A 26,644-nucleotide genomic window follows, 5' to 3' on the forward strand; every position below is an offset into this window, starting at 1 on the left:
AAATTGGGGTTCTTGTGTGTTGCTGTCTTAACTGCAAGATTTCTCAGAACCTTTTTAGTATGTTAATGTACAGTGTGAGTTTTCTAAAAGAATATGATAGACCGCATTTCTCTAACTTAGTCAACCCTGAAATCCTTTTCCTCAAGAATCACCGCTGGGGATTAGTGTCCCCCAAAACACACCTCGGGAAACTTTCATTATGTAGATATGCCAGAAAGAGCTCAGTAACCTGTCCTCCAAGGCCCTGTGGTCTGAGGAAACACAAGCTGGGGTGTGGGTAGCTCTTTTTCCTGCGGAAGTTTTTCTTAAAAGGGTTTACACCTGGCCAGGAGTAGGCCCCGTGAGAACGACCGTTCCCTGCTGGAAGGTGTTGCTCCTCTTCCTGCCGTGATGCTGCGGCACCCATCTGGAGGCAGAGCTGGCTCAGACCTGGGGGTGCTAGAGCCTCCCCCAAGATTTCCCTGTAGGAAGAGCCTCCTTCCACCTTCCTTTGCACCTTGAGAACAGAGGAAGTGCATGTTTTGACAGTGGAGCTTTATCTTTATTGATCAGCTTTTTGGAGTGTTTGTAGAGGATGAGGCACGTAAATCAAACCTCATTGATTAGGTTGGAAAGGATTGAATAGCAGCTGTGTCCTTTCAAGATTTTATGAATCCAGTTAGGCAATGTGAACATTCCCTACCCTCCTGGTCTGGCTCCGTTCTGACCACAGGGATCTTGCTTTCCATGGTGGCAGTAAGAAAATATATGCTGTGAGCTCTGGAGAAGTAGAAGACGCAGCTTTTTATAAACATGCATTTATAATGATCCTTGATCCTGCCTTAACCTGCCTTCTGATTTTCAGTGAAGTTTATACATGCCAGATATTTATCTCCCTCATCTTCTAGCTCCCATAAGGATGAGTAGTATCAAAAAGCCCACTTTTCAGACAGAAATACTGAGGCCCAGCGGTATATATTCTCAGAGCCAGGGTTTGATGTCTGTGTCATTCCTGGGTTTTAATTCCTGCTCCTCAGCCAGAGAACCTACTGGGGAACCCCCCCTATAAGTACACAGAGCATGGGGATCAGCCTGAATTGGCATTCTGTGAATGGTATTTTCAGTATAGTGCGTTAACTTACAGTTTTAAAAGATAAAGTAGTCGAATCACAGCAGTGCTTTAAATTTATGAATGAGAAGTAAGTGAAGGGTACATTTTCAAATTCCATTCAGAATTTTCTATCAGACAGTCTTTGCTCCAAGCTTATTTGAAAACATTTTTACCTTTACACCTTGTTGTGAGCTTCAGGAAAACAGAATAAGAAATTGTTCATGGAAGGATCTAAACATCTAGAATTTACCCAAGAGGCTGAAACAGCTTCTTCTGAGCATTTCCAGTCTCCTGGGGACACGTGTAATTAGACCAAAAACAAAACAAAACACGTCGGCCAGGCCTGGGAGACACAATTTCAATCTCCTGGGTAAGTACAGCCATTAGGCAGGTTTTTCAGAAGCATAATTAAGAAAAAAACTTTGTCCCCCAAGGGACAAGAATGGCTACTTTTGTCTAATTATGCAGTAGGGATCAGAACTATTCACGGTAAAAGTCCTTTTAAAAGAATGTATCGAGAAAGGATAAGAGGAATGTTCTGTGCAGCACTGTATAAAGACTGAACATTTTCTCAACCTTTTCCAGCCTTTTAAAACAAAAACGGCAACCTAATTTCTTGCTTGTCTAGTGTCATTCCTGTTTTCCATGGAAACTGTTTTCCAGTTACTCAAATGTAAAAAATTAAAGCTGCACCAAAACCAATAAAACTCTTTTTTTGCTGCAGGAGATCATAGTGCCAACAGATATGCCTCCTCACCCAGAATTCATAAAAATGAAATTGTCTTGGTTTGATTGCCGTGATTCAGCCTGAAGGAGTTATTTTGTCATTGAGTTCTGAGGTCCTCAAGATGGGACCGATAACGGATTAAAGCAGACCGTTCTCCTATGAACTGATTAATGATGTTTTATTTTGTGCCACCTTTTATACCTTCCTCCTCCTCACTACTGAAGTTCCTTACTAAGTTCATAATCTCATATTTGAGAGCACGTAGTACAGTGGCTTCAAAACAAATCAACTAGATCAGATGTGCCCAGTGTTAACCTAGACCTTCATTTCCAGAACATTTGTACCCTTTACTTGGAAAATAGGAAGTTTTTAGACCAAAACCGGATCCGGGGTCTCTGCTGCTTTGTTCCTACCCTGAGAATCTTAACCTCAACCCCAGTAAAGAGGACTCCATTTATCCCTTTCTCTTTAAAAGGAGGCTTTTGTTTGACCCTCATTCAGGACCAGTTAGTGGCAGAGATGCTGGTGAAAGTCACCACGGGGCTCCTTTTCTTCCAGCCCAATGGGCCAGTTGGGATACCTGCTGGGCTGGTGACATTGCTTAAGTAGAAAGGACTGTGCTTCACCCTAGTTTGGCTCTGACTGAAAGGATAGCAGAAATGTGAAAAGTAATGTCCTGTTGGCTTGAAGCAGGGTAATGCCTCATCATTGTAAGGGAGGGTAGGTGGTGGTGGTCCAAGAAACACTTGAGTCCCTCTTGGGGCAGGTGACCTGGAGGGTGTGGGTGTATTCCCTAATGGCCATTTTTCTAGTAGGTGGACTTTAGAACTTGAATGGCAGCCACGCACATTATTTTCACGGCCTTCTTTTCAGCCTCGGCGCGTGCTTGTGCTTTATCTGTCATTGCAGTAGTTCAGTATACTTGTCACGCTCTGTGCAGTTTTGCTCGGGAATCCAGTTCCACGCGGTCCCGCTGAGGAGCAGAGCTTCGGCGGTGGCAGCCCGGAGGCGCTCCGGCCCTGACCACAGCAGTGCTTGTGTCTTACAGTACGCCCTGGAGCGCTTGAAGGTCATGTGTGAGGACGCCCTCTGCAGTAACCTCTCCGTGGAGAACGCTGCAGAGATCCTCATCCTGGCTGACCTCCACAGCGCCGATCAGTTGAAGACTCAGGCGGTGGATTTCATCAACTAGTGAGTCGGCATCTTCAAAGCTGTTGTTTCAGGAGAGTTGGGCTTGCTAGAGAAAGGAGAGAGACTTTGAATTAGCAAGTAAAGCAGGCAAATGGCTTCGTTAGCCCCTTGTAGTAGTAAGTAGAAGTTTTTCATCTTTCTCTTCAGCTTGACAGGATGGAAGATGGTTTTTTTCTCTCTTGTGGGGCTAATCCGATTGGTGGGCAAGGTGCTTTCCTTCCTCGTGGTGATGGGAAACAATGAAATGATAAGCGGCTGGCCTGGAAAGGTGGTGCGCCCCGAATGGTAGCACCTTTGCTTCCCACTCTTGGGCTTAGACGTGTAGATCTTTGGGAGAACAGAGGTGTGTTTTGTATGAGTTAGTAAAACGTATCAAAGAGCTGATTGTGGAATGGGGAAAGGAGGAGGGATGGCCAGTAGTCGAGGTGGTTAAATATTGTTTCAAAAAGGAAATGTTCATTCCTATAGATCTGTCCCTTCATCCTAAATGACAGATGACCTACTACTTTCTGCAATAATTCTCAGTGGGTCATGTTCTACTCCCTTGCCTGTTGGAGAGCAAAAGTTGGGAAAAACCCAAAGGGGAGAAGCAGGCCTTAAAAAGCCTTCACAGCAGCAGTTCTGGGCTGAAGCAGGTCTAAAAGGTTGCTGAGTAGATGGGTGAACATTATTCAATACAGAAAATGCCCCCAAACAGGAATCAACTTCCTCAATGTAAGGTTGTTTGTTAGGTTGTTTCAAAGGAGTTTACCAATTGCGGCAAAGGCCAGGTGGGAAGAGACCCCTAAGTGTTTCTTCTAGTGACTGCTCACTCCATGCTGGACACTTGCTTGGTGCTCTTTAGATGTTAACCATTCAGCGGAGTGTGGTTATGATCCCCTCCTTTTTGATCAGATAGGCCCCAGGCTATGATCTGCTCTGTGGTCAGGGACCAGAATAATGGCAAAGCCAGATGGAAGCTCAGAGCTGCCCGACCAAGAGAACCCTGGCTCTTTCTCTGTATTGGCATCACCAGTGAGTATAAAGAGCACTGACAGTGTAAAGAAGGGCCTGAGGAACATTGCACCTTTTGTATTTGAGAGTATAGGGCTCAAAGTCCAGGTTTTCAGAGCTGCAGCAGCCCCAGCCTGGTCGCCTGTCTGCACGGTGTCTCGACAGGCTCAGTGTCTATTTAGGGTTCTGCCTGAGTGTTTCTCCCAGTGGCACCCTTCCCAGCGAACTCTGGGAGGTCAGACTGCCCCGGGGGCTGTTGACCCCATTCCTCTCACGTGCCTTTGGTAATCCGTCTCTCTCTGCATTTCTCCTAGTCATGCTTCGGATGTCTTGGAGACCTCCGGGTGGAAGTCAATGGTGGTGTCACATCCCCACTTGGTGGCTGAGGCCTACCGCTCTCTGGCTTCAGCACAGTGCCCTTTTCTGGGACCCCCACGCAAGCGCCTGAAGCAGTCCTAAGATCCTGCCTGTCGTAAGACTCCGTTTGTTTTCCTGAAGCCGCGGCCACCGTCGCTGCCACTGACCACCAGGTAGACAGCGCGATCTGTGGAGCTTTTACTCTCTTGTGGGGGCAGGAGACTGCATCGTGGCCCCCAGACTTTCAAAACAGCACTAAATAAACTTGGGGGAAATGGGGGGAGGGAAGGGCCCGGGACCTGGGGCTGCTCAACCTAATGAAAAACCCTGTTGCTGCGTCACTGTGTTCCCTTTGGCCTGGCCGAGTTTGATACTGTGGGGATTCAGTTTAGGCGCCGGCCCTGAGGACATCCCAGACATCCCAGCGGTGGTACTTCGGAGAAACCTATCTGCATCTGACTGAGCAGAACAAATCGTCAGGTGCCTGGAGCAAAAAGGAAAAAGGAAAAAGGAAAAAAAAAAAAAAGGACATTTAGTTTTAAGAGAAGGGAAAAGAAAAGGAAAGAAGAAAGGATTTTTGCAGAATTTCTCAAAAATCAGTTTGTGGATTCCAGTAGTATTTATGTTGAGAGAAATTTTAGTCCATCCAGCTGTGCTAAAACTTGGATATTTGTGACAACTCCTCACCACCATACAAGTATCAGAAGAGCTCTCTTGTTGTTAGCACTTACTGTTTGCAAGAACAGAATACATCCTTTTATCCTTTTATGAAAAATGACAAGTGAAGGCGAGAGGGGAAGGAGGTTATTTGAGCTGGAAGATGCGTGTTCTGATGTGGTGGCTTTTGCAAAAAATCTTTATTGGTGTTGAAAACTGGAAAAAAAAATTCATCCAGAATTCATACTGTCTTGACAAGAACTGTGGTTCTCTGTTTTTAGATATTGTGGAAAATGTTTTTTGGCATTTTTCTCTGATTTTATTTCTCCTCCCTCCCCCCCTTTTCTAAAAAAATAAAACGCAAAACAAAAACAACAAAAAGAAGAGAAAAGAAAAGGAAATTTTGTTATTAATGCTGTGTGACAAAAATCCCAGCCCAGATTGCTCAGCTGTTTGTACCTGACTTGCCACCTGCATAGGAGCCAGTCCTGTTCCTTCCAATTCACCCCTTTCCTATAGGGGAGAACTTCCAAATATTAATTTTTTTCTTTTTGAAAATATAAATAATTACTATTTTGTACTGTGTGGTATCTCTGGTCTTTTGTTTGACTCACCTGGTTGGTGTTTTGGGTCTGAGTTCTTCAAGGGATTGCAAAGGCCTAGTTTGATCCTTCAGCTTACAGAGATTATCTGAGAAATGGCTATCTGTGGGGATTTATTGCGTCTCCCTCATCCTGGGCTGCCTCTCTGAGCTCCCAGCATCTACTAGGGTCTTGTCCTCCTTGAGTATCTCGCAGGCCACATTCTAATGAGGGATCGATCAGGCTCCTGCCTCTCCCAAGGCAAGTAATGGGAGTGGGCTTTTCTACACCCTACATGTGCTAACACCTAACTCCCAATCTCCCTTCTCCTGGCTAACTATAAAAAGATCAAGGGGACATGAATGTGGAGATTAAATAAAGGGAAATCATTATCTCTGACTGGTTCTGTCACTGACTTGATGTGTTTCCAGAAAAGTTAACGTCTGAATTCCCAGTGGGCTCACAAGGACACTCCGGGGCTCCTCCGCCTTTGTCGCAGCAGTGTTGGACAGGCCAGGACAGTGGGACACACTGGAAAGTGCAGTGGCTATGTGGTCAAGGTGTGTACCGTTTGACCATAGGTGGAGACTCAACGTGCTCCACCTTCCATTTCCCTTCAGTGACTTTGGCCTTTGCAGATTTTCCAGTTTTCATTCATCTTGCCGGTCCTGGACTGGACCAGCCATGGTCTAGCATCATACAACCACACACAGGATGTGCCTATTAGAAAGCACTCCACTGTACTTCTGTTTCCTCCCGCGGGTCACGTCCGTGAGGAAGTATCCTGTGCTGCCTCGTCCCCACTCTCCAGGTCAGCGCACTGGTCCAGGGCTCCAGCACGCACAGAGTCTCCTCCGCCCGTGTGGCCTCTCGGGCCACTGCATTCACTCGTTCGCTCGGCTCTTCTCAGTTTTCACTGAACCTTCACATAACAGTATTTCATTTAAACTTCCCAACAACCAGGTGACAGCACCTTCCCATTCTATAGCGAAGAGAGGTGGAAACCCAGAGAAGTCCAGTGCCATGCGTCAGATCCCACAACTGTCGAGTGACAGTTCTTCTGATACAATCCCCTGAAAAGATTATGCAAGGAACAGGAGGAAGTTCCATTTCTGAAAAGTTTCGGTACCAGATCGGAGGTAAAGCTTCCTTCCTATGGGAATAGCAAGAGCAAAGCTCTCTAGAGAGATCTGTCTGCTGTCCTGTTCTGGGGGGCTGGGAGGACCAGCCTGGCTTCAGATTTGCTTTCCTCCTCATTCATAGCTGTGGGTTGGGGGCCGGTGGGTTCAGGGAGCATATCCTCAGGAGGGTAGCAGTCCTAGTGCCAAGCTTTGTCAGGAGGAAGGTCTCTTTGGGGATTTTCCAATATTTTTGGAATCTCCAATGTGAGCTTTACTGTGGGTACAAAGCTGTTAAGATTTCAGGTACAGGTGAAACTGCTCGATGCTTCTCCTGTCATTATTACGTTATTTCTGGACATGTTTGTTTTGGTTTAAGTGATACAGTTGAAGCCATCTGGTTATGACAACATCAGAGCCCCAGCATACTGTTCATAAACCTCCCACCGCCACCACCCCCTCCCTCAGCTCCCCCACATCTGAAATTTAATTCAAGTTAACTCCACAATCTGGGGCATGTGCTGTCACTGCAGAGATGTCCGTGCCAGTGGAACAGTTGGAGATTTCAATTCCATCCACAAGGATATAGCTTATTTATCTAAACAATATTTCAGGCAAGTAGTTTCACAGAACCTTTGGAGTTGCAGTTTGAGGTCCAAATAGAGTATCTGGCATCGTTCCCCACTCCCCCTCCTCCGGGTTGTCAGCGCCCCTATATCTGGGCCATCTGTGGAAAATTTTCCCATTCCCTGTGTGGAGATGAAACCTCTCTGTGTTGCTATTAGGCATCTCAAACACCTTAATGGGATTTAACAATTCAGGTAAGAGAGGCCTCTCTCTTCCTTATCACTGGCTAGTCAGCTGGGCTTGCGGGTCTTTAGAAGAGAGTCTTGTGGGTTTTTTTTGTTGTTGTTGTTGTTGTTGTTTTAATTCTAGCCGAGGACGTCAAGAATCCTTTCTTAGGCCAAAAGATCTCTGGCTTCCCCATTCTGTGCATCCATTTATAAATCTGGTTTAAACCTATTGTGGGTTCTCCGTATTGTGTGAGCCTGTGCAGATGAAAGGAAACAGCTTGTATGTTTATGAGCAGAACAGAAAACAGAGGGGGAGTTGAGCTTCACTTTAAAACTGACTGTTGCTTTGTTCTGGCTGCTCAACTCCTAGAGAACAGCAGCTAAATCCCCCAACATAACTGTATTGGATCCTTTGGTTCATCTTCGTCAAAGAAGATGAACCAAACTCTTGGCTGGAGCCCAACCTTATTTTCCACAACCAATTATCTTTTTAATCAGCCTGGGCCCCGTGTGTTTCCTTTATCTCATGACTTTTCACTGAACTCTGCCCTACATCATTTAGATTCATTTCTAATGGCTTGCTGACTAATCTAACATTCAGGTGAGGATCATTGGACTGCTCTTTATGTATGTGTATGTACAGGGTGGATGTGTTTTCCCCCTTTTAATTTCAGAGGTGACCGCACCACGTTGGGGCCTTTGACCCAACAGGTGGACACCTCACGGAGGCAGTGAGCAAGAAAGCAAATGTAGGACGATCAGTATCTGGGATAATGAGCTGGGAGAACCAGAAGCTATGACCTCGAGATGAGAGCAGAAACTTGAATGTTGTTGACTGATGGGATCTTTATGCCGCTAAGCCATTAGCAAGATGATCGCTCCCCCTTTGTAAATCCCATAATGGTGGAGTGGAAAGTGGCATCTGGAATACTGTTTGGTTCTGATTCCTGCAGCTCTAGGAAAAAAAAGAATTTTAGACTTGAGGGAATGCAACACAAGCAACAGAAATGATTAAGGAGTTGAAGGGAATCAACTCTAGGGGGAAAACATTATGAAGATAAGATATGTGTAACTCAAGTACAGGAATGTAGCATCAGGACCCGCGGTTTACAGAGCTCGCAGGAGTTCTGAACACTTGCCAGCTTGTCTTGCACAGTTCCCATTCATCCCAGTCATATAGCTTGGGAAGGTGATAATGTAACTTGCTCAAGGTCACTCAACCTGGCTCTGAGCTAAGAAGCAACAGACGGCAAAGGAGTAGCTTTGGGGCTTAGGCCCAAGGCCCAAAGAGAAAATGAAAATCCAAGAGTTTGCCTGGCAGTGAAGTGGACACACGCCTACTCATAAGTCTCAGCTGAAATGGGGAGAGTTGTAACTTTCTCAAGACCCTTAAAGGTGAGCCTTTGACAAGCCAAAGGGAAAGAAGCTCCCCCCCGCAAACCCACACACGGTTCACCTTCTTTTGATGTCTGAGCAAACCAGACATCCAGCCCAGTGAGACGACATGTTCAAGGTCACAGGGATTAAACTCAGGCCAGCGATTCAGCAAACAATGGCCAAGCACCCAGAAGGTACCAGATATAGTGCTGGGCTAGGATTGGGGTGGAGGGTGGGATTTCTGCTCTACCAATTCAGTCTAATGGGGGAGGCAGGGGAGTGGCCCTCAGAAACAAAGCAGAGAGGTCATAACATTGAGAACTGAAGAGAACAGAATTTTTGCAGTAAGGAGGTCAGTGGTTACCTGAGAGCAGTTTCTGTCAAATGGTGGAGGCAGGAGGCAGAAGCCAAGACTGATGAGAAGGTAAGCAAATACAGAATGAGTAGAAGCTACGCTTTCCAGAAGTTTGGCAGGGAGAGAGAAAAGGAATCTCTCCCGCCCACTCTTAAGGACTTACGCCTCAATTTAGTCAACACGTTTATTTTTGTCTAGAAGTCATCATGTACAGGTTCTTCCATAAAATTACACTTCAGTAACTGATCTTTGTAATAAAATGTATGTAGAATAGTTACAGCTTTAAGTTGAAGAAGAAAACAATCACCTTCAGCCCTTAACACAATTTTGAGAATGATTTCCTAAATTTAGACAGACATGTTTCTGTACTTCTTCAGCCTATCCATCTTCCAAGTAAAAGTTTGCTTCACATTTACCAGAGACCTTTAAAATGTTTTAAGGAGCCAGTGGTTTGGCTCAGCAGTGAGCTACCAAAAGGTATAACATTTAGTACCCCAAAATGTACGCCGTGATTTGGTAGCTTTGCCAATTTCCATGGTGTCAGTACTCCCACCAGGGCCCAGTTCAGACTTCAAAGGTGACATCACAGGAGCGCAGAATTGGAAAGCGCGCGGCTCACTGCTGCCTAGTGTTTCCACCACGCAGATACAGCAGACAGAACCTCAAGAGCGTAGGCAATAGTAGAATGGGAAAGAATTCAGAAGAGATGAATTCGGAGCATTTATTACCTTTGCTGTTAATTGCATGTTAACATAAATTAAATTTTAATTGGCTACTTAACAACCAGCTCTCAAAATTCCTAAAAATGTTGTCCACAGTTCACCTAGACAGCCAGGGTGAACCAGCTCTAGCACGCACCGTGGTGTGGTTTCACATCTGTCCTCCCAGCATCTGTGCACCTCATTATTTCCTGTTATCCCACAGCACTTACAAATGCCTTAAAATCCTTAGTTTAATGGTAAAAGGAAGTACACTTGACCCTTGAACAACAAGGGAGTTAGAGGCAACCCTCACTCCCACTGTGCAGTCAAAAATTTGCATGTAACTTTTGACTCCCCCAAAACTTAATGATTAATAACCTACTGTTGACTAGGAGCCTTACCAATAACAGTTGATGAACATATTTGGTATGTGTATTACATGCTGTATTCAAGCTCGAGAAAATAATATTAGGAAAATCATAAGGAAGAGAAAATGCATTTACAGTACTGCACCGTATCAAAAAAGATCTGCATGTGAGTGGACCTATGCAGTTCAAACCCATTTAAAGAAATCTATAGATAGAATGACATTGACAACGTGAACCAATAGTACTATTACACATTTTAATCTCTCTGGGTAAATAAACATTTTATTTCTATCTCTTACCAGTACTAGAAGTATTTTATTGAACCACTAATGAAAAATAGGCATATCCCCTGACAACATGATCCAGTGTAATCTCCAGTCATTCCAGGGATGTGACCACTGAGTATCCTTGCTGCCCCCATGACCTCTGGACAAAAGCGAAGGAGCACAAGCATCTGGGAGTGGTCAGCATACCACTGGGTGATCCCCAGGGCCTTCCACTCCAACCTAAGTCTAAGAACCTTGCCTTGGTGTGGCCTTGTAAGAATGAATTCTCTTCTGTTTTCCCTGCTAATTATTCATTTACACGTTCAATATCTGATGTGCCAGGGGCTGGGCTAGCTTTTAGGGGTTAACAGGGAGTTCCACCAACTGCTCCCTGCCCTCCATGGAGCTTAGAGTCTGATGAGGAGAGAGCATCCTTAATGATCTCACGAATACGTGATGTCAAACCATGCTGAGTGCTCTGAAAGAAATGCATGGGGCACTGCGAGAGCCTGTGAGTAGGGAATTCATCTGGGGGATCCAGAAGGCCTCCCTAAGAAAGCAGCTTTTTGAAGTGAGAGCTGAAGGGTAAAGGGCTGTGAGCCTGGGAAGGTGGGGAGGGCACATTCTGCCCAGAAGAAACGGCATGCGTGAAGTCCCGAGCGTCGGGAGGGAGCTCGGGAGCTCGGTGCGCTCCAGGAACCCGGGAGGCTGGGTGGCTGGCCTGCAGACAAGCGTGGCAGCGAGTTAGACGCCGGAGCTGGGAGCACCTCCCTAGGTCACGTGTAGGATTTAGGTACTTAATTGAGAACAGTGGGAAATCATTGAAGAGGTTTAGGCAGAAGAGGGTGACAAGATTTCATTTTAGTAAGATCTCTGGCTAGAGTTTAGAAAAGTTAATGTTGACAGTGGCGACAGTGGAAGGCCAGAGATAACAGAACTTGCACTGGGGAGGTGGTAGAGCTGAAAAGTAGATCCATTTGAGAGAGATTAAGGGGGCAGATTTGGCAGAACTTGATGATGGGTTGGATAGAGTAGGGACAAAGAAGCCACCAGGATGGAGTCCCCCCAAAAAGGGACGGATAGGAAGATAAACAGGCTGGAGGGAAATGAGATCACTGATTTCATCTGACTTGCTGTTCATGAGTTGTCGTGAGAAATCCAAGTGGAGGCGTCACGTGGGCTGTTGCATGTACGAGCCTAGCATTCAGAGGGGAAATGGGGACTGGAGAGAAGGTTCAGGAGATACTGGTCTATAGGTGGAACTGAAGCCCTGGGTGTGTTGGATCCAAGGAAGGATACAGAGTGAGGAGAGAAGGGGGCCTGGGACTAAACCTTCAGGAACCCTTAGCTCTGAAGGCCGGTAGAGGAAGATAAGTCACGAAGGAGAAGTGGCCGGAGATAGGAAGAAAATCAAAGTCAAGAGGACCAATACGAAAGAGTTAAAAGTGTCAGATGCTGTCAAATAAGAACAAGGATTTAAAAATGCCCATTGGATCTAGCAATATGGAAGTCATTGGTGACCTTAGCCAGGGTCATTCAGGGAAGGGACCAGGGGCGGGGCAGGGGGTGAGGGATGAGCAGGGAGGACAGGCTCTGGCTTCAGGTATGGCTGTGAAGGGAAGAAGCTCGGGCAGTGCCTGGAGGAGGGAAATAAGGAGAGAGGGAGGTGGGCTTTCCCGGAGGACAAAACCTATTTGTTTAAAGCTGATGGGAAGGTTCCAGTAGAGAGGGGATGGTCCGTGCCCTGAGGTTCTGAGCATACAGGGGGCTGGGGGGCTGAAGAAGGAAGAGGAGGGACACCCTCTCTGGGTGTGAGGAGAGTCCTGCAGACACGGGCGCCTTTGTGTGAGGGTGGGAAGTTGAGCAAGGTTGCACCCGGGGACTTGTATGTTTTCCGGTGTTACGTAGGGAATAAGGCCAATGGCTGAGAATTGCTGGGAGCGGGGTGGGGTGGAGGAGTGGTCTGAACTGAGTGCAGCGCGGAGGGTCCAGCCCCGGCCGGTGTTTGGCGGCACAGCATCTGGAGTCCGGGAGCCTGGCTCTGCACTCCCGCCACCACTCGTGATCCTGGCCAAAGTACTTGCCTGCATAAGCCTTAACTTTCTCCTCTGTAAAATGGGCATCCTGCATAGAGTTCTCTTGGGAAATTAATGAGAAAACATATGTCAAGTCCTTAATTCAGTGACCACCATTGAACAAGAAAGATAAACTGCGGCTAACGTTAATGTGATCACCACATAATTCGCGATGGTTCCAGCCTACCCCATATATAGACTTCGGAGTCCATTCCCTTTTAGGATTTCTTGGAATGGAATATAAATCTTTGGTGAGACACTGAAATGGGCACCGTTGGGAGCATGGGGGGGATTCTCTGAAGCAGAACTCCCTGTGGGGAGAGGCCCTGCGTCGAGAGCCTGGTGTCCTGTGAGCTCCGAGTTCTTAGGCTGTGGGCGTGTGTGGAGGAGGGGGAGTCCGCAGAGGTCCCCGGAAGGAGTCCGCCTGCGCCAAATTGTTCAGTCACCGGGATAGCATGTGTCTGGTCACCCCTGTCACCACTGTCACCATCTCGGAAAGCCAGCAGCACTTGGCATTAGGCATTCCAGAGAGGAGGGTGGGAGGCGGGGCAGAAGCCCTTGGGCTTGCAGATGTGAGAAGAGTAACTCTGGGACCCAGGAGCCCTGTTTCTCGGGCTCCTGCTGGCTTCTGGGGGGGGCCGGGGAAGGATGGATGAAGCATAGCCGCTAAACTAAGCCCATCTCCACACCAGTTTCCTTCTTGGGCTTCTCTTCCTTTTTTCTTCCTTCTCTACTCCCTGTGCTTCCCTCCTCCTGGAGCATGGAAGCTTCCATTTCTTTCTCTCCTGTTTTCCTAGACATTTCTCCCCCCCCCCCCCCCATCTCCAGTCCGGCTCACTGGAGTGACATCTTGAGCCTGATCCTGCCGCATTAAAAAAATAAAAAAGCCTGCCTACACCGAGCCCTCCAGTGCTGATCTCTGCTGAGCTGAGGCAGATGGCAGAGCCTGAGTAAGCAGCCCCTCCTATCCGAGGCCTGGTGCTGCCAAGACTGGTAAATGGGGCATTTGTATACCCTTCCATGCTCCTGTATCCCGCGCCTAGCCCCCGTCTCCCCAAACCAGCACCGTTCTTGTCTTGTGTAGATGCTGCCCGGCAGGGGTTAGCTCCCTCTTGACCTGTGTCTCTCCCCTTCTTGCCCCTATCCCCGTGAAAGGGCCCCACGATAGCCATGAAGTTCAGAGGTCGTCTGTGAGTCCAGATCGACTGGCTAGGTTGTGTGTGTACCCCACGCCCTTGGCCCTCCTCAAAGTGTGGAAGAAATGGGTCACACAAGGCCCAGTCCTCAGGGGGACTCATCCTCAGGGGTACAGTCCGAGATGGGCATGCTTCCTACGCCCAGTTCTCAGGGGGTACCGACAAGGGACCACGGGCCCTCCAGGCTGAGAAGCTGATCCGTAGGGTGGAGGTGACAGATGGAGGTGACGGGTGGAGGTGACAAAGATAGGCAAGGTAGGGGGTAGGGCGAGGTAAAGCAGGAGGGGCCCTGGGCAGGCTGCCTCCGTACGCTTGGCTGCCTGCTCTGTAATTCCGTGCTTCTAAATAAAGACCCTGTGGCCACCTGCATCCTCTGAGCCTTGTGTTAGGTTTACAAGGAGAGGTCTCGGGCCCGGCGTACACAGATGAACCTCCTTAGTGCATCACAGGGCTTCTGGAGTGCAGACATGCGCTTCTGGGCCCAAAGAGCTGTGGCAATGCCACCAAGGGCCCCGTCTCTTAGGCAGAACCAAGGAAAACAAAAGTAGCTGCCTTTGTATGCATCATCCTTTGTAGACATGACAGACTTCTGACCTCCCCTGTGGGGTTTTCTCCTGCACATTCTTCCTGCTGCGAGAAATGAGTGTGCCCATGGCCATTCTTTTCCCTCATTCCCTCCCTCCCAGGCTGGGCCAAGATCGGGGGGGCCGTACTGTGGGACTCTTCAGAGTAGCTCCCCTGATCGCTGCCCCGGTGCCCAACACAGTTCCAATCGCCACACACATTCCAGTTCACCACAGCCCTCCGATAGGTAAAGATTATCCCCACTTTACAGCTGGGGAAATCGAGACACAGGGATGTTCAGTAACTTGCCCCAGGTCTACAGTTAGGAAGTGGCAGCCTGGCTTCAGGATCCATGCTCGCAACCACTGCCCTACATAGCCTACCCCAAAAAAGAAAGAGAAACAGCTTTCTCCCCATTCCTGTGAGGCTCTGGGATGCCCCTGGGCCCCGGCAGGTGGGTCGGAGGGCCGGGTGGTGCTAGATGCCAGTAGGCCTCTGCCTGACATGGGGCTGCCACTCAGAGTCGGTTTGTTCCTTACTGTAACCATGTGAGCAGGTGGGGAAAAGAACCGCCATCCAAGGCCCAGAGAAGCCCGGTAAGACTAGGTCAAGATCACATGGCAACTAAGATTGTATACACAACTCTCTCCAAACACATCATAGCTGGGGCATGGCCTTGCTTTGACCCCAAGGTGGGGGAGCCCTGGCTCCCTGGGACTGAGCAGGCCATTCTTCCCCCGGTGGGGCTACCCTGTAAGCCCCAAAGGGGATCTGGGGCGAGGAAGCCTGGCTTAATGGAAAAAACAGGTACTGGGTTAGGATCCAGAGGGCCCTGGCTTTTCCCATGACTCTCAGTGATTCAGGTCGAGACCCCACCCCTCACTGTGCTCCAGGAGCTAACCTGGGTCTCTGAAGACCCTTCTAGAGAAGACAACATACAATGCCGGGGACAAGTGGGTGGAGGGGTGGGGCTCTCTCCTAGCCAGGAGGTCGGGCATGGCAAGTGGGGACAGCGGCTTGCCCTCCTGTCATCACTTCCCCACCCCAGCTGTGGTCATGCCTGGGCATGGAGGGTTCGGTGTGCAGGACACTGGGGTGCGGGTAGTTCATTAGCTAGGCCTTGGAGGAAGGGCCTCTGCCTCTGGGGATCCTGCAGGCCAGCTGCCTAGTGGCACCTAGCCCCTGCCCTCACGGAGTCTCCGTTTTGTTCCGAGGGAGCAACAGCTCCCGTGTCCAGTCCCTCATTAGTCTAGGGGGAATAGCCACATGTCCTATTATTACGGTCCCTAAGTTGGCAGGGACACAGCACTGCAGGCTCAACCAGAGTCAGAGATAGGAGCAGGATCTTCAGAGAGAGCTGTGGGGGGTCAGGGGACAGCAGAGGACACGGGACGGAGCGCAGGGTGAGCTGAGCACAAGAAGAGGGGAAAGTGGTGGGAAGGGCAGGAGCAGAAAGGCCTAGGTCCCGGGAAGTGTGTCCAGCAGAGCAAAGTACGGAGTCTCCCCAGCTCAGCTCTGGAAGGAGAACATTTGGGGTGTGGAGTGGCAGGGCCTAATGATTCCTAATCTTTCCCCTTGCGTTTCTCCTTCCCCTTGGGGTTTCTTGCTCCAATTCCAACCACTGACGTCATGCTGACCCCAGTAGAACGTTTCCTGGAAGGCTGTGGCTCAGGTATGAACTGAAACCTTTTCTGGATCTCCTGGCACCATGGAGATCTGCTGGAACTTTTGGAGGCTTTATTAAACAGTATTTGTTGAATGAATGAGCACTAAGGAAGAATAGATGGGTATTAGTGTATGATGTCCACAAGGCTTAAGAATAGCCTGGCTCACAGAATCTGCCCCTGCCAAGGCCTGGTGGGCTCTGGCCTGGGCCCCTTCCGTCTGCCTTCCTAGGGAGGAGCCAGTTGAGGCCCAGTGCCATGGGGGTCCTTACTGGTACCCAAGAAACAACGTGGCCATCTGCAGCCCACCTCAGCCTCTCACTTTCGTCCCCCTCCCCACGCGGATGACACCTGGAGGGAAGACCCTGTTCTCGGGGGGCATGGCTTTGGCGGATGCGGAGGTACCCCTGTTTCTGAATAAGCTGGGCTAAGTGGGGAGGGATCAGAAGCATCCCTGTTCTTACCTAGTGTCCTGGGCAGGGCCAGGGTCTCAGGCAGCCCAGACCTGAGCTTCTGCAGCCTGTGGTGGTCCCAGTGCAAAGCACCGCCCCAACCTGACAGCATCAGTTTCTAGAGCCTGCTGCTCTGCTCCCCGGAGCCTGCTTGGCCTGGCTCCCCAGCTTGGCTGCAGCCCAAGCCAGAGGCAGGGGCTGCACTGGCTGTTCTGTGCAGTTTGTGTCCACCGGGTGGGAGAACCATCCCGAAAGCCTGGGTTCGCGGGGTGATGGGAGGGCAGCCACCCTTCTGTCCTGCCCTCTCCCCTCCCATCACAGGGCCCCTCCTGCACCGGACTTCCAAAGCTGTGTTGTTGCAGGTAATTAAAGGGTTTTAATTAAATTAGGATCCCATCTGGCTGGGATCAGCCAGGCCCTTAACGAGGATTGTGTGTCACCAACATCAGAATGCGGATGGGGACTCAGATGTGCGGGGGTTGAACTTGGGGACTGGAGGCCTTTCAGACGGGGGCTCCCGGCCATGCTGCAGCAGCTCATGGCACCCCGAAAACGAAGGCTCTGTGCCCCGATGCCAGGGAGCCGGGGGAGAGCTTTCCCAAGTTTGTTCTCTCCCGCCGGCCTACAGAACCTGACTGATGTGCGGCAGGATACGGGAGCTTTCTCTCATTTCCCCAGATGAGAAAACAGGTCCACAGAAGGGGAACGCTCAAACACATCCACTGGGTCAGGTGGTGATAGATTCAACTAAGAAACGGAGACCCGAAGCACAGTGGCTTCCATAAGGCAGACATTTGATTTTTCTCTCACAGAAAAGGCTGAGGGGGGAGGCAGCCGAGCGCTAGCATGGTGCTTCTGGTCCACACCACTTCCTATTTCACGAGGCGTTCAGGAACCAAGCCTTCCCCCAACTCATTGCTCTGCCACTTGCAGGATGTGACTCTTAGGCCCGTGGTCTCTGATGGCAGCAAGAACTGTCCTTCAACTGTCTTATCAACTGTCTTTCCAGAAGTTGCCAAATAGCCCTTTGGCTTACATGTCGCTGGCCAGATCTCGGTCACGGGACCACATCTAGGGGCAAGAGAGGCAGAGAGATGTAGTATTTATCTCAGGCAGCCATATGCCTGGCTAAACACTGAGGAGTCCATTCCTACGGAAAAGGGCGAAATGGCTAGTACGGGACAATTAGCGGCCTCTGCCTCCTGTGTTATGGGGCAGGACCAGGCCCAGAAGCCTGGGGTCCTTGCTCCAGCCCCAGGGGCCCTTCCGCCCAGCTGCACCAGGACGTAGACATAAACCCACGTCCCAAAACAAAGGAGGAAGAGGTAACATTTGTGGACGAAGTCACTTAATTTCCGCCCCCCTCCCTCCCAGTGTTCCAATGTAGGTAGATTCCTAGGTTTTCACCTAAGGAGGTCTGGCAGATGATGTCCTTTGCCCAAAGCCACCCAGCTAATGGGGATGCAGATGTCAATTCCTGCAAGCACACGTTGTCAGTTCGGAGGCAGCCTCTGTGGTTCGGGAGGTGGCCCCGACATGGTGCACTGGGGAGCTTTGAAGTAGGCATCCGTCGCTTGGATTTTGAGCTTGGCAGGCCGACAGGAAACGGGTCCGGCGGAACCAGAGCCCAGCCCCCGACCACTGAGTGCCGGGTCTCCTCCGGCGTTCGCGCCTTGCGGATGACGGCAGCTGCCGCTCCTGGAATTTGGCATAACTGGCAGGTGCCACCCCCCCAATCTCGCCTCCTCCTCGTGGGGCCTCTCCTCGCCTGTCGCCCCAGCCCCCGGTTCTCCTTGCCGGACCACGGGACTCAGTCTCTGGAAGTAACATTTCTCTCCCCGAATCCCCCGCCATGGCATTGGATCACTTCCCAACCCGGAGCAACTGGTTCACTGTGTCTCCCACAAGCCCCTACACCTACCCAACTTGATAATCCAGGTCTCCGGTCACCCCCCGACCCTCAGCTGCCTCCATCCTCCATACACCCCCTTCCCCCACTTCCCTACCCACCCACCACCTTGTGCAGCTCTGAGCAACGGGCCTTGCCTCAGGAGACTGCCACATGCAAGGTCACGGGCACCCTTGCCAAGAATGGGGAAGGGGGTGACTCAGTTCCCGCTTGCTCATCCCAGGGAGGAAAACTGAGGGGGAAGGAGGAGAGGGGAGGGACCAAGCACCTACTGCTTTTGCCTCAAGCTTCATTCAGAGGAAGACTCGGCTTTGCTGCCAGTTGCCCTGACACGGATTCCCTCTTGTTAGCTTCACAGACTGCGGGGAAGATTCACCCTGTCAGAGACGGGGACACTGAGGCCTAGACAATACCTGTGCCCAAGGCCCAAGGGCAGAGGCAGCCTCCAGGTGCTCTGAGAGCAAGCTTTCCCACCTGTGTCCATATTGCCGTTCTTGCCCTCGGGAGACTCCAGTCTGATGAGGGAGGTACGGATGCTGGCCTCACGGGGTTACAGACCCTGGATCCTGAGTCTCAGAGGGTGATATGGGCTGTGGCCTCAAAGCTTGCTCTACTCGGATGAAGGAGACAAGGAATCTGCCCTGGGGCAGCTCCCCGGCTGGGGTGAGCAGATTGGGGAGCTGGACCATGGGACCAAAAGCTTTGTCACTGAAGAGTAGGGGTGGGGGTAGGACCTAGAGCTTCTTCTGGGAGAGGAGACAGGTTCATTCCAGAGGAATCCGCTCCCCTGTGTTGGAATGGCAAGATCAGACGATCAGAGAGCACTTGGGAGTGCCTGGGGGTCCATCTCCCCTGGGAAGATGTCACAGACATCGCTCACCAAGGGGAGCAGCGGTTGGTGCCTTCGTAACGAGAGGCAGTTGGATGGACCCTTACCTTTGTGAGGTCCAAGGGGACATAGGATAGGAAATATCGGCGGGTGGCAAGAATATCAGGGCCCAGAGGTCTATTCCAAAAGAATTACAACTCAGGAGAAAATCTATTGGCAAGATCCTAGCTGAGAGGAGTGGCCAGGTTAGTGGGGAAGGCAGAAAAGGATGGATGAGGCAGCCGAGTGGGCGCGAGGGTGAGATGAAGTTATTAAAATGGACCCCCTCCCCGCCGCCGCTCAGGCGGAATGTGTGCCAAGCGGGCCAGCCCTCCAGCTGTCCCCGGCATCTGGCTCTCCACAAAAGAGGAGCCAGAGGGGGTGGGGCAGTGTCCCCCAAGCCTGCTGCTAGCTCAGCCAGGCCAGGTGAGGAGGCCTCAGGACCACTGGCCTGCTTCTCTTCCTCCAGCACCCACACGGCTGTGGGAGGTGGTGGGGCCTGGGGGGCATCCGCAGGTGAGAGAGTACACCAGATTCCAGCACCCCCCCCCAGGGCAGAGCCTGAGCTCCTGGGCCTGTCTGAATTCTGAGCACCTGTCCCCATGGCCGAGGTGGGGGTGTGTCTCAAATCTCCGCTTGGGAGAGGTGGCCCCAGGAGGCATGGTGCAAGGGAACGCTGCAACAGGAGTGTGAGCTTGAGTCATGTGCCCTTTCTGGGTCACTTCATACAGCAAGGAGGCTGCTAAGGCCTCGTCCAGCTCTGCTCTGTACAAGGGGAGCACCGGGCCATGCTGAGTGCCGGTGGGCAGGGGAGACAGGCTGGGGGCGGCAGGACCCCCTTCCCCTCATGCTAGGACTCTCCTCACTGTGCATGGCCAAAAGGGACCCAGGGACCCTGAGTGCTGCCCTCCCAAGTGAGCAGACCTAGGATGACCTGAGAGGGCACTGTGATCTTGGTGCTTGGGACTCAATGTTCTGCTCACTGAGCCCCAACGGGCCCAGCTGACTCCCAGGCGAGGCGCCACGGGCAGACACCCATCCCAAGGCCCTCATCTCGGCTGGGGGCAGGGCAATGGCTGCTTTCAAGCCTCCTTCTGTCCCCATTTCCCCCCAGCCTGGCCTGTTCCTGCACCAGCACGTCATCAGACCGAAACCCCAATACCCCGATTCTCTGAAAGGACCCTTCCAGGAGATTTGCCCAGGAGAAGGAGCTGGAAGTCACAGGTGGGAGAGAGCCTCAGAGGTGTCTGTCCATGTCGGGGAACCAGGGCCAGAGAGGAACGGAGAGGTCATGTGAGTGGTCCTCCGAGTGTGGTCCCTGGGGCCAGGAGCATCAGTGTCTCTCTGGGCAAATCCTTACACCCCACCCGAGACCTACCGAATTAGGCACTCCGGAGCCCAGAAATGCATGTGTTAACCAACACTCTCCGTGGCTCAGAGGCCCACTCACATGGGAGAAGCCCGGGGTTGGGCAAGCTCCTCATTTTACAAAGACGCGGAAAGAGACCAGGGAGGAAAATGGACTTATCCAGGGCCATGGAGCAAAATACTGACAGAGCGAGAGCGAGGGCCCCCCACCCCAGGCCCACCCAGACGGCCGCCTAGGGAGGCAAGGAGGAGCACGAGGGCCCATCCCACCTTCTAGGTTGTCTTCCCCAAGATGCTCTGCGGCTGCCACCCCCACCCCCCTTGGAGCATCAGGCAGTGCCTGTCTAGCCTTCCCGATGGCTCCAGAAAGGGGGCCAGAGAGGGAAGCCCTGAGCCCTCAGGGAGCTCTGGTCTCCAGGACATGTCCTGCCGCCATCTGGGTGGGGCTGGCTGGACGCTGGGGCACCCAGGGCCCTTTCCCTCCCCGGACAATTCAGAATCCAAGGCCTTGGGAAAGCTTTATTCCTGGCTCCAGAACAAGACTCTGCACACAGAAGTTGACAATCAGGTGATTCCACACCCCCCCCCCCCCACCCCCACCCACAGACAGACACCATGGAACGGGTCCAGCATGCCCTGGACAGTCTGGCGTCCCCCGGCCCCATGGCCAAGGCCAAGACAGGAGGTACCGGCTCTGTCCAGGGGAGCCCCAGGCCGACAGGCAAGGCTCGCTGGCTGGACGAGGACACTCCCAGAGGAGCCGGCAGGAGGTGGGGTGGCGGAGGGACACGGCGCAAGGGCAGGCTTCCATCTGTGGCCTTGGTGTGGGGAGAACCACAATCACCCTCTGTCTCAGCTTAAGGATGGGTGTCCCGTCCGCACAAGGGTGGACGGGGGTGACGGGGTACGCAGCCATGGCGGGAGAGGGAATTCTGGAAAGGGATGGCCTGGCTGGGAACAGAGGGTCTATTTGTCAAGACATCAAAAAGACTTCAAGGGTCACCACTTCAGCCTCAAGCCAAGCTCAGTCCACAGTCCAGGACAAGGTCCCCTCGGTGGGGCCCGAGAGCTCCTCCTGCCCCCCGCCCCTCCCCCCTCCCAGAGCTGGCTACCAGGCAGCCCCATCTCTGCCGTCCTTTGTCGCCTACTTGGAGTCCACACTGAGGAAATGCCCCTCTCCTTGCTGCTGCTCTTCCTCAGGATGGCAAGGAGGGAGCCCAGGCTTTGGGCTCCTCTTCATCCCTTTATTGGGGCCACACTGGTCTGCCTTCCCCAGAAGCCTCCGGGACCCAGCATCTCCCTGCTGCTCAGTGCGGAAGCCCTGCGGGGCTGCCCAGAGAACCCACTGCTCCTCAGGTGCTCCCGTGTCCCAGTCGCTCCACAACCTCAGGCTGGGCCAGCCCTCGGGACCCCTTCCCTGCCACCACTGGAGACTTGGCCCTGGCCGCGCTTGGCATCTCCTCCTCTCCACCCCCCTCCCTGCCTGAGGTCCCTTCCTTTCCCTGCCCAGTATCCAGCCAGATGGCCTCCTCTGTGGGCCGGCCTGGCCTCTGTGGCCTGCCCAGGGTCACCCGGAGGGGTAGTAGGGAGTATCGCTGTGGTAGTTGTAATCCGGGCACACCTTCTGGACCAGCCTATAGTCTGTGCTATAGAAGGCGATGTAGACGCAGACGACTTTGAAGGGCTGGGAGCAGCTCCAGGTGGCCGAGCTCTGAGCGTGGTCTCGGGAGCAGGTCTTGGCCGGGTCGTGGGTGCAGAGCGAGGTCCGGCGGCCCCGTTCCACCTTCTCCCACTCCATTCGGCAGTTGAAGATTTTGGAGGCCTTGGCTTCGATGAAGATCTGCTGCTCCTGGTGGAACTCTACAGCTTTACTGGGGGGTACGAGGCTGATGGAGATGTTGCCCTGGCCGGTGGCGTTGTGTCGGAAGTGGACGCTGAAGGTCCCGTTGCCGTGGTCCACGATCTTCCCGGTGACGAGCAGGTTCAGGGCCACTGTCTTGATGTTGGAGTAAAAGTCACCCCAGCCGAAGATTTTCTTCACCTTGGCCGAAGGCGGGGGGCTGTGGTTCGGGCGGTTGGGGGGCTGCCCAAGGACCCCCCATGCCTCCCCAGGTGGAGCCAGCAGCCCTAGGAGAGTGGAGTTGGCCATGGGGCGGGACTTGGGTGAGATGTGGCCCCGCTTCCGAGGTATCCGGGGCCGGGACTGGCTCTCATGGTCATCGTGCTCAGGGTCCTCTGAGCCGGGAGGGCCATCCTCCTGGCCATAGATGACCTGTGGGGGGAGTTGGGAGGAGAGTGAGAGCCCTGTCCCCGGAGGACCCAGGAGTTCTGGTCCCTGTTCCCCACCAACAGCCTAGCCTGTCCCTTCCACTGACCTGAGGCTGAGGGACCCCCGCTAGGCTTTGGGTGTACACTCTGCCTTGTGTCATGGTCCCAGCTCACCTTCTGACATTCAGGTCACCCCCCCCACCCCTCACCCCCGTCCTGCCTTTGGCCACTACTCAAAGTCTGGAAGGATGATCAAGAATTCTCTGGGGCGCCTGGGTGGCTCAATTGGTTAACCGACTGCCTTCGGCCCAGGTCATGATCCTGGAGTCCTGGGATCGAGTCCCACATCGGGCTCCCTGCTCAGCAGGGAGTCTGCTTCTCCCTCTGACCCTCTTCTCTCTTGTGCTATCTCTCATTCTCTCTCTCTCAAATAAATAAATAAAAAATCTTTAAAAAAAAAAAAAAGAATTCTCTCCAGTGGACCAGTGAGACATTGTCCCTGCCCCTAGGGAGTCTCCAGTCTGATGGGGGAGGCCCAGCTCCCGATCTTGGGAGAGTCCTCATCAGATGTCAGAAGCGTTAGCCTTGTGCTGATGTAGCCCCCCATCTTATAGGAGAGGCTATAAGGTCACAATTTCACAGAGGAAATTCCCCGCCTCTGAGAAGTTCACAAGGTGATGATGGGGAGGCATAGTCACTGCCCTCAAGGAACCCCGAGTCGAATAGGAAAGCTCCATCCCTATGCTGGGAGAGCCCCCGGGTTGATGGGAGAGGTGCAGCCCCTGCTTTTTGGCACTTCCTCGTCTGTCGGATGAGACACCACCACCCTTAACCCTAGGATATTTTGTCCTCTGAGGCTAAGAGAACCAACAGACAATGGAATAAGAAAGCAGAGCTCAGTGACGTTTTCTGTCATGTACAAATGCAGTTAAGGTTTGGGCAGGAGGACTAGGAAGAGCCCTGCACTGAATTCCACACCCAGGATGGCCAAGATATGGAAGGTCAGAAACTCTGGGGGTCACCGATGATGATGTGCCCGGACACTATTGCTCCACGAGGCGGGAATTCTTATGCCCATTCTACAGATGAGGCCACCAGGATTCAAAGGCAACATCCCTACAAGGCTGAGTCACATAGGGTCCGCCCTCCCATTCCACTGCTCACTCCTGGCCTCAGGGACCAGATAGGTCCGTTTATGGAGGTTCTTACCCAAGCCCATCCCCACTCAGAATCTTATGCCAAACTGCCAAGGCTTGGCCGGCCTCTGCTGGATCGGCTCCGGCAACAGGCAACACCTGGGCAGGCCTCCTGGAGGAACTGTGGGGAGGGCCGGCAGGACAGCGTGACCCAGCTCAGACAGCGGCCGGCTCAGGAGGGCAGCAGGGAGTAGACGAGGTTTCCTGAGGGCAGCCGCCTGGTGTGTGCTTACTCAGCTTCTAAAGAGAGTACTGGCCCTATGTGTCTGTGTCACTGGCACTAGGGGCACCAGCTCACAGCTAGGCAGCTTCGGGTTTGCTGGTGACCCCTGGGGTGAGGATGGGGGGATGCCTGAGGGCTGGGATCTGGAGGGCTCCAAAGGGGCCCTGGGGTCTTCATGTCTCTCCGTCCCGCCCCCCCCCGCCCCCTCCCCCCGCGTTCTGGCCCCAGCCCATACCCTCAGAGGTGTGCCAGATGGCCCTCCCTGCTAGGCCCCAGGGGTAGGGTAGAGGGACAGCCAGGAGGGCCCGGGGCTGCAGCCCCGTGTTTACTTGGCCCTGAGGGTCGCCGCTGAAGGGCTGGAGGGTGGGGAGAAGGGCCGCAGGTGCGGACAGGAGAAGGGAAGGGTGCTTCCACATTGTGGCAAAGGGGAGGTGGCACGAGGGGGGGTTGTTTTGAGGAAACAGGCAGGTCCAGATGTGGGGCCGAGGCTTCTCTACGGCAGGACTGGGGGCGGGGGGCCGGGGTGGGACTCCCGGGTGTCCCGGGCGGCAGGGACGCGGCGAGCGAGCGCACGGGGAGCGGGCTCTGGGGCGCTCCGCTCAGCTGCCGCGGGCGCCCGGGGCGGGAGCCGCCTGCCCAGGTCCTGTGGGGCTCGGGCTGCGCGCGGCCGGGAGAGGAGAGGAAAACAACAGGCGGGGAGGGAGGGAGCGGGAGGGAAGGCGCGAGCGGGGCCCGCGGGGGGCCGCCCCCCCCTGCCTGAACAGGCTCCGCGCGCCGGGGGACCCAGGTCCCGGGCCCTCGGGGTCCCCGAGGTCAGAGAAGAGCCCAGGGCCCCAGACCTGGCAGGTGGTCAGCTCCGCCACCCACCCCCACTCCCCTTCTGCGCGTCCCGGGGCGCCGGGACCGGGTCGAGTAACCCTTGGCGCCCCGCGGCTGGCCTTTTCCCTCGTGCTGGTCGCACCTCCCGCAGCCGGCGGCCGAGTGGGTGGGCCAGGCGAGCACCCTCTCCCCGCCCCTATTAACCCTTGCGGTCCAGTCTCGGTCCTCGGACCCGCCCTCTCCCCCGGCCTCCGGGCTTCCCCTCCATCCCGGGGATGTCGGGGGGGGGGAGGGGGGGGAAAGAAGGGAGAAAGTTTCCGGGCTCTCCGCCGTCCTCCGGGCCCCCGCCCCTCCGCGCAGCTCCCCGCGGGCCACTCACCAGATAGAGGCTGCCCTGCACTAGGAACACGAAGCAGCAGCGAGTCAGTTGCATCTTCCTCCTTTGCTCTCGGGCCCCTTGCTCTCCTCTTTTCCTGCCGGGCTCCCAGGCCCCTGCCTCGCCCCTGCTCCTTCAGGCGCGCCGTCCCATGCTCCAGTCCCCGGCGGCTCGCGGCCCTCCCCTCTGCTGGCCGCCCGGGACCGACCCCGCCCCCTCCGGTCCAGCTGTGTAGCTGCCGCCCCCCTCCCCCGGCCCAGCTGTGCGCGGCGCGGCCCCCTCTCGAGGTCCCAGATGTGCGCCCCGAGCGCCTCGAAGGACCCCAGCCGCGCGGTGCCTCTGCCGCTCCAGATCTGCGCTCGGCGCCCCCCTCGGTCCAGCGGCGCCGCTCTCGCCCAGATGTGCTGGGGACCCGAGCGCGCGCCCGTCCCTGGCGCTAATTCCCCAGGCCAGACGGCCCCTCCCGCCCCGTCGCGGCGCGCCCCCTGGCGGACGCCCCTGGCCGCGCCGGGCCCTGCCGCCCGCTCCCCGCTCAGCGCCCCGCCAGACTGGAGCGCTCCTGGCGCCCAGGCGGCTCCCGCTTGCTCGTCCCTCCCACCGGCGGCGGCGGCGGCAGCGGCAGCAGGTACGGTGAGCCCAGCCGGTACCTCCGGAGTTAACTCCTCCCCTGCCGGCCCGCAGCCCGGGGACCTAGGACGAGGGGGGCAGGACGCGGGGGCGGAGGAACTCTCGGCGAGGAGGGGAGAGGGTGGTGGCCCTGGGATAGGGACCCTACCCTTTGCATCCCTCTGGCAAGACTCCTGTTCCTCCGCAGCGGGCATTGGGAATCAGCTGCCCTACCCCGAGCCCCAGGAGACCTGGACTTGGGAAAGGTTATTTTTTCCAAACCCATTCCTACAGCCAAAAAAGAACGTCAATAACGAGGAGCCTGTCCCCACAGCTGAAAGTCACTTTCTTTCCGCAAGACTTGCTTCTGTGAGGAGGGAAGTTCTTCTAGGTGTCTAGCCTCTACTCCCTTGTTATAATGTCAGTTTCTTTCCTCTTCTACTTTCCTCAGAGGGGCTGGGATAACCCCCACCCCCCACCCTGTC

General features: G+C 53.7%; 2 protein-coding genes across 11 annotated transcripts in view; one reads left to right on the forward strand and one right to left on the reverse strand.

Moving 5' to 3' along the window:
* The window catches only part of LOC113939724 (speckle type BTB/POZ protein), a 65,652-nt gene extending 60,057 nt beyond the window's left edge, over positions 1-5,595 (forward strand). For 9 of the 10 annotated variants that reach the window (XM_035724655.1, XM_027626242.2, XM_027626235.2 and 6 more), the window contains 2 exons: positions 2,866-3,008; positions 4,316-4,861. In XM_035724655.1, coding sequence (XP_035580548.1) covers positions 2,866-3,008; positions 4,316-4,460 — 288 coding nt within the window. In that variant the 3' untranslated portion in view covers positions 4,461-4,861. Of the gene's footprint in view, positions 1-2,865; positions 3,009-4,315 lie in introns of all 10 variants that reach the window. The other variant, XM_027626239.2, reaches the window with a different exon arrangement.
* A 16,605-nt stretch (positions 5,596-22,200) lies between these two features.
* NXPH3 (neurexophilin 3) lies at positions 22,201-26,117 on the reverse strand. Its single transcript, XM_027626120.2, has 2 exons — positions 25,557-26,117; positions 22,201-22,943 (listed from the first exon to the last, which is right to left on the reverse strand). Exons 1-2 carry the CDS (start codon positions 25,608-25,610, stop codon positions 22,239-22,241), a joined length of 759 nt encoding a protein of 252 aa, XP_027481921.1. The 5' UTR covers positions 25,611-26,117; the 3' UTR covers positions 22,201-22,238.
* Positions 26,118-26,644: the final 527 nt, after the last annotated feature.

Source organism: Zalophus californianus, chromosome 16 (assembly GCF_009762305.2).
Source record: "Zalophus californianus isolate mZalCal1 chromosome 16, mZalCal1.pri.v2, whole genome shotgun sequence".
NCBI classification, from domain to species: Eukaryota; Metazoa; Chordata; class Mammalia; order Carnivora; family Otariidae; genus Zalophus; species Zalophus californianus.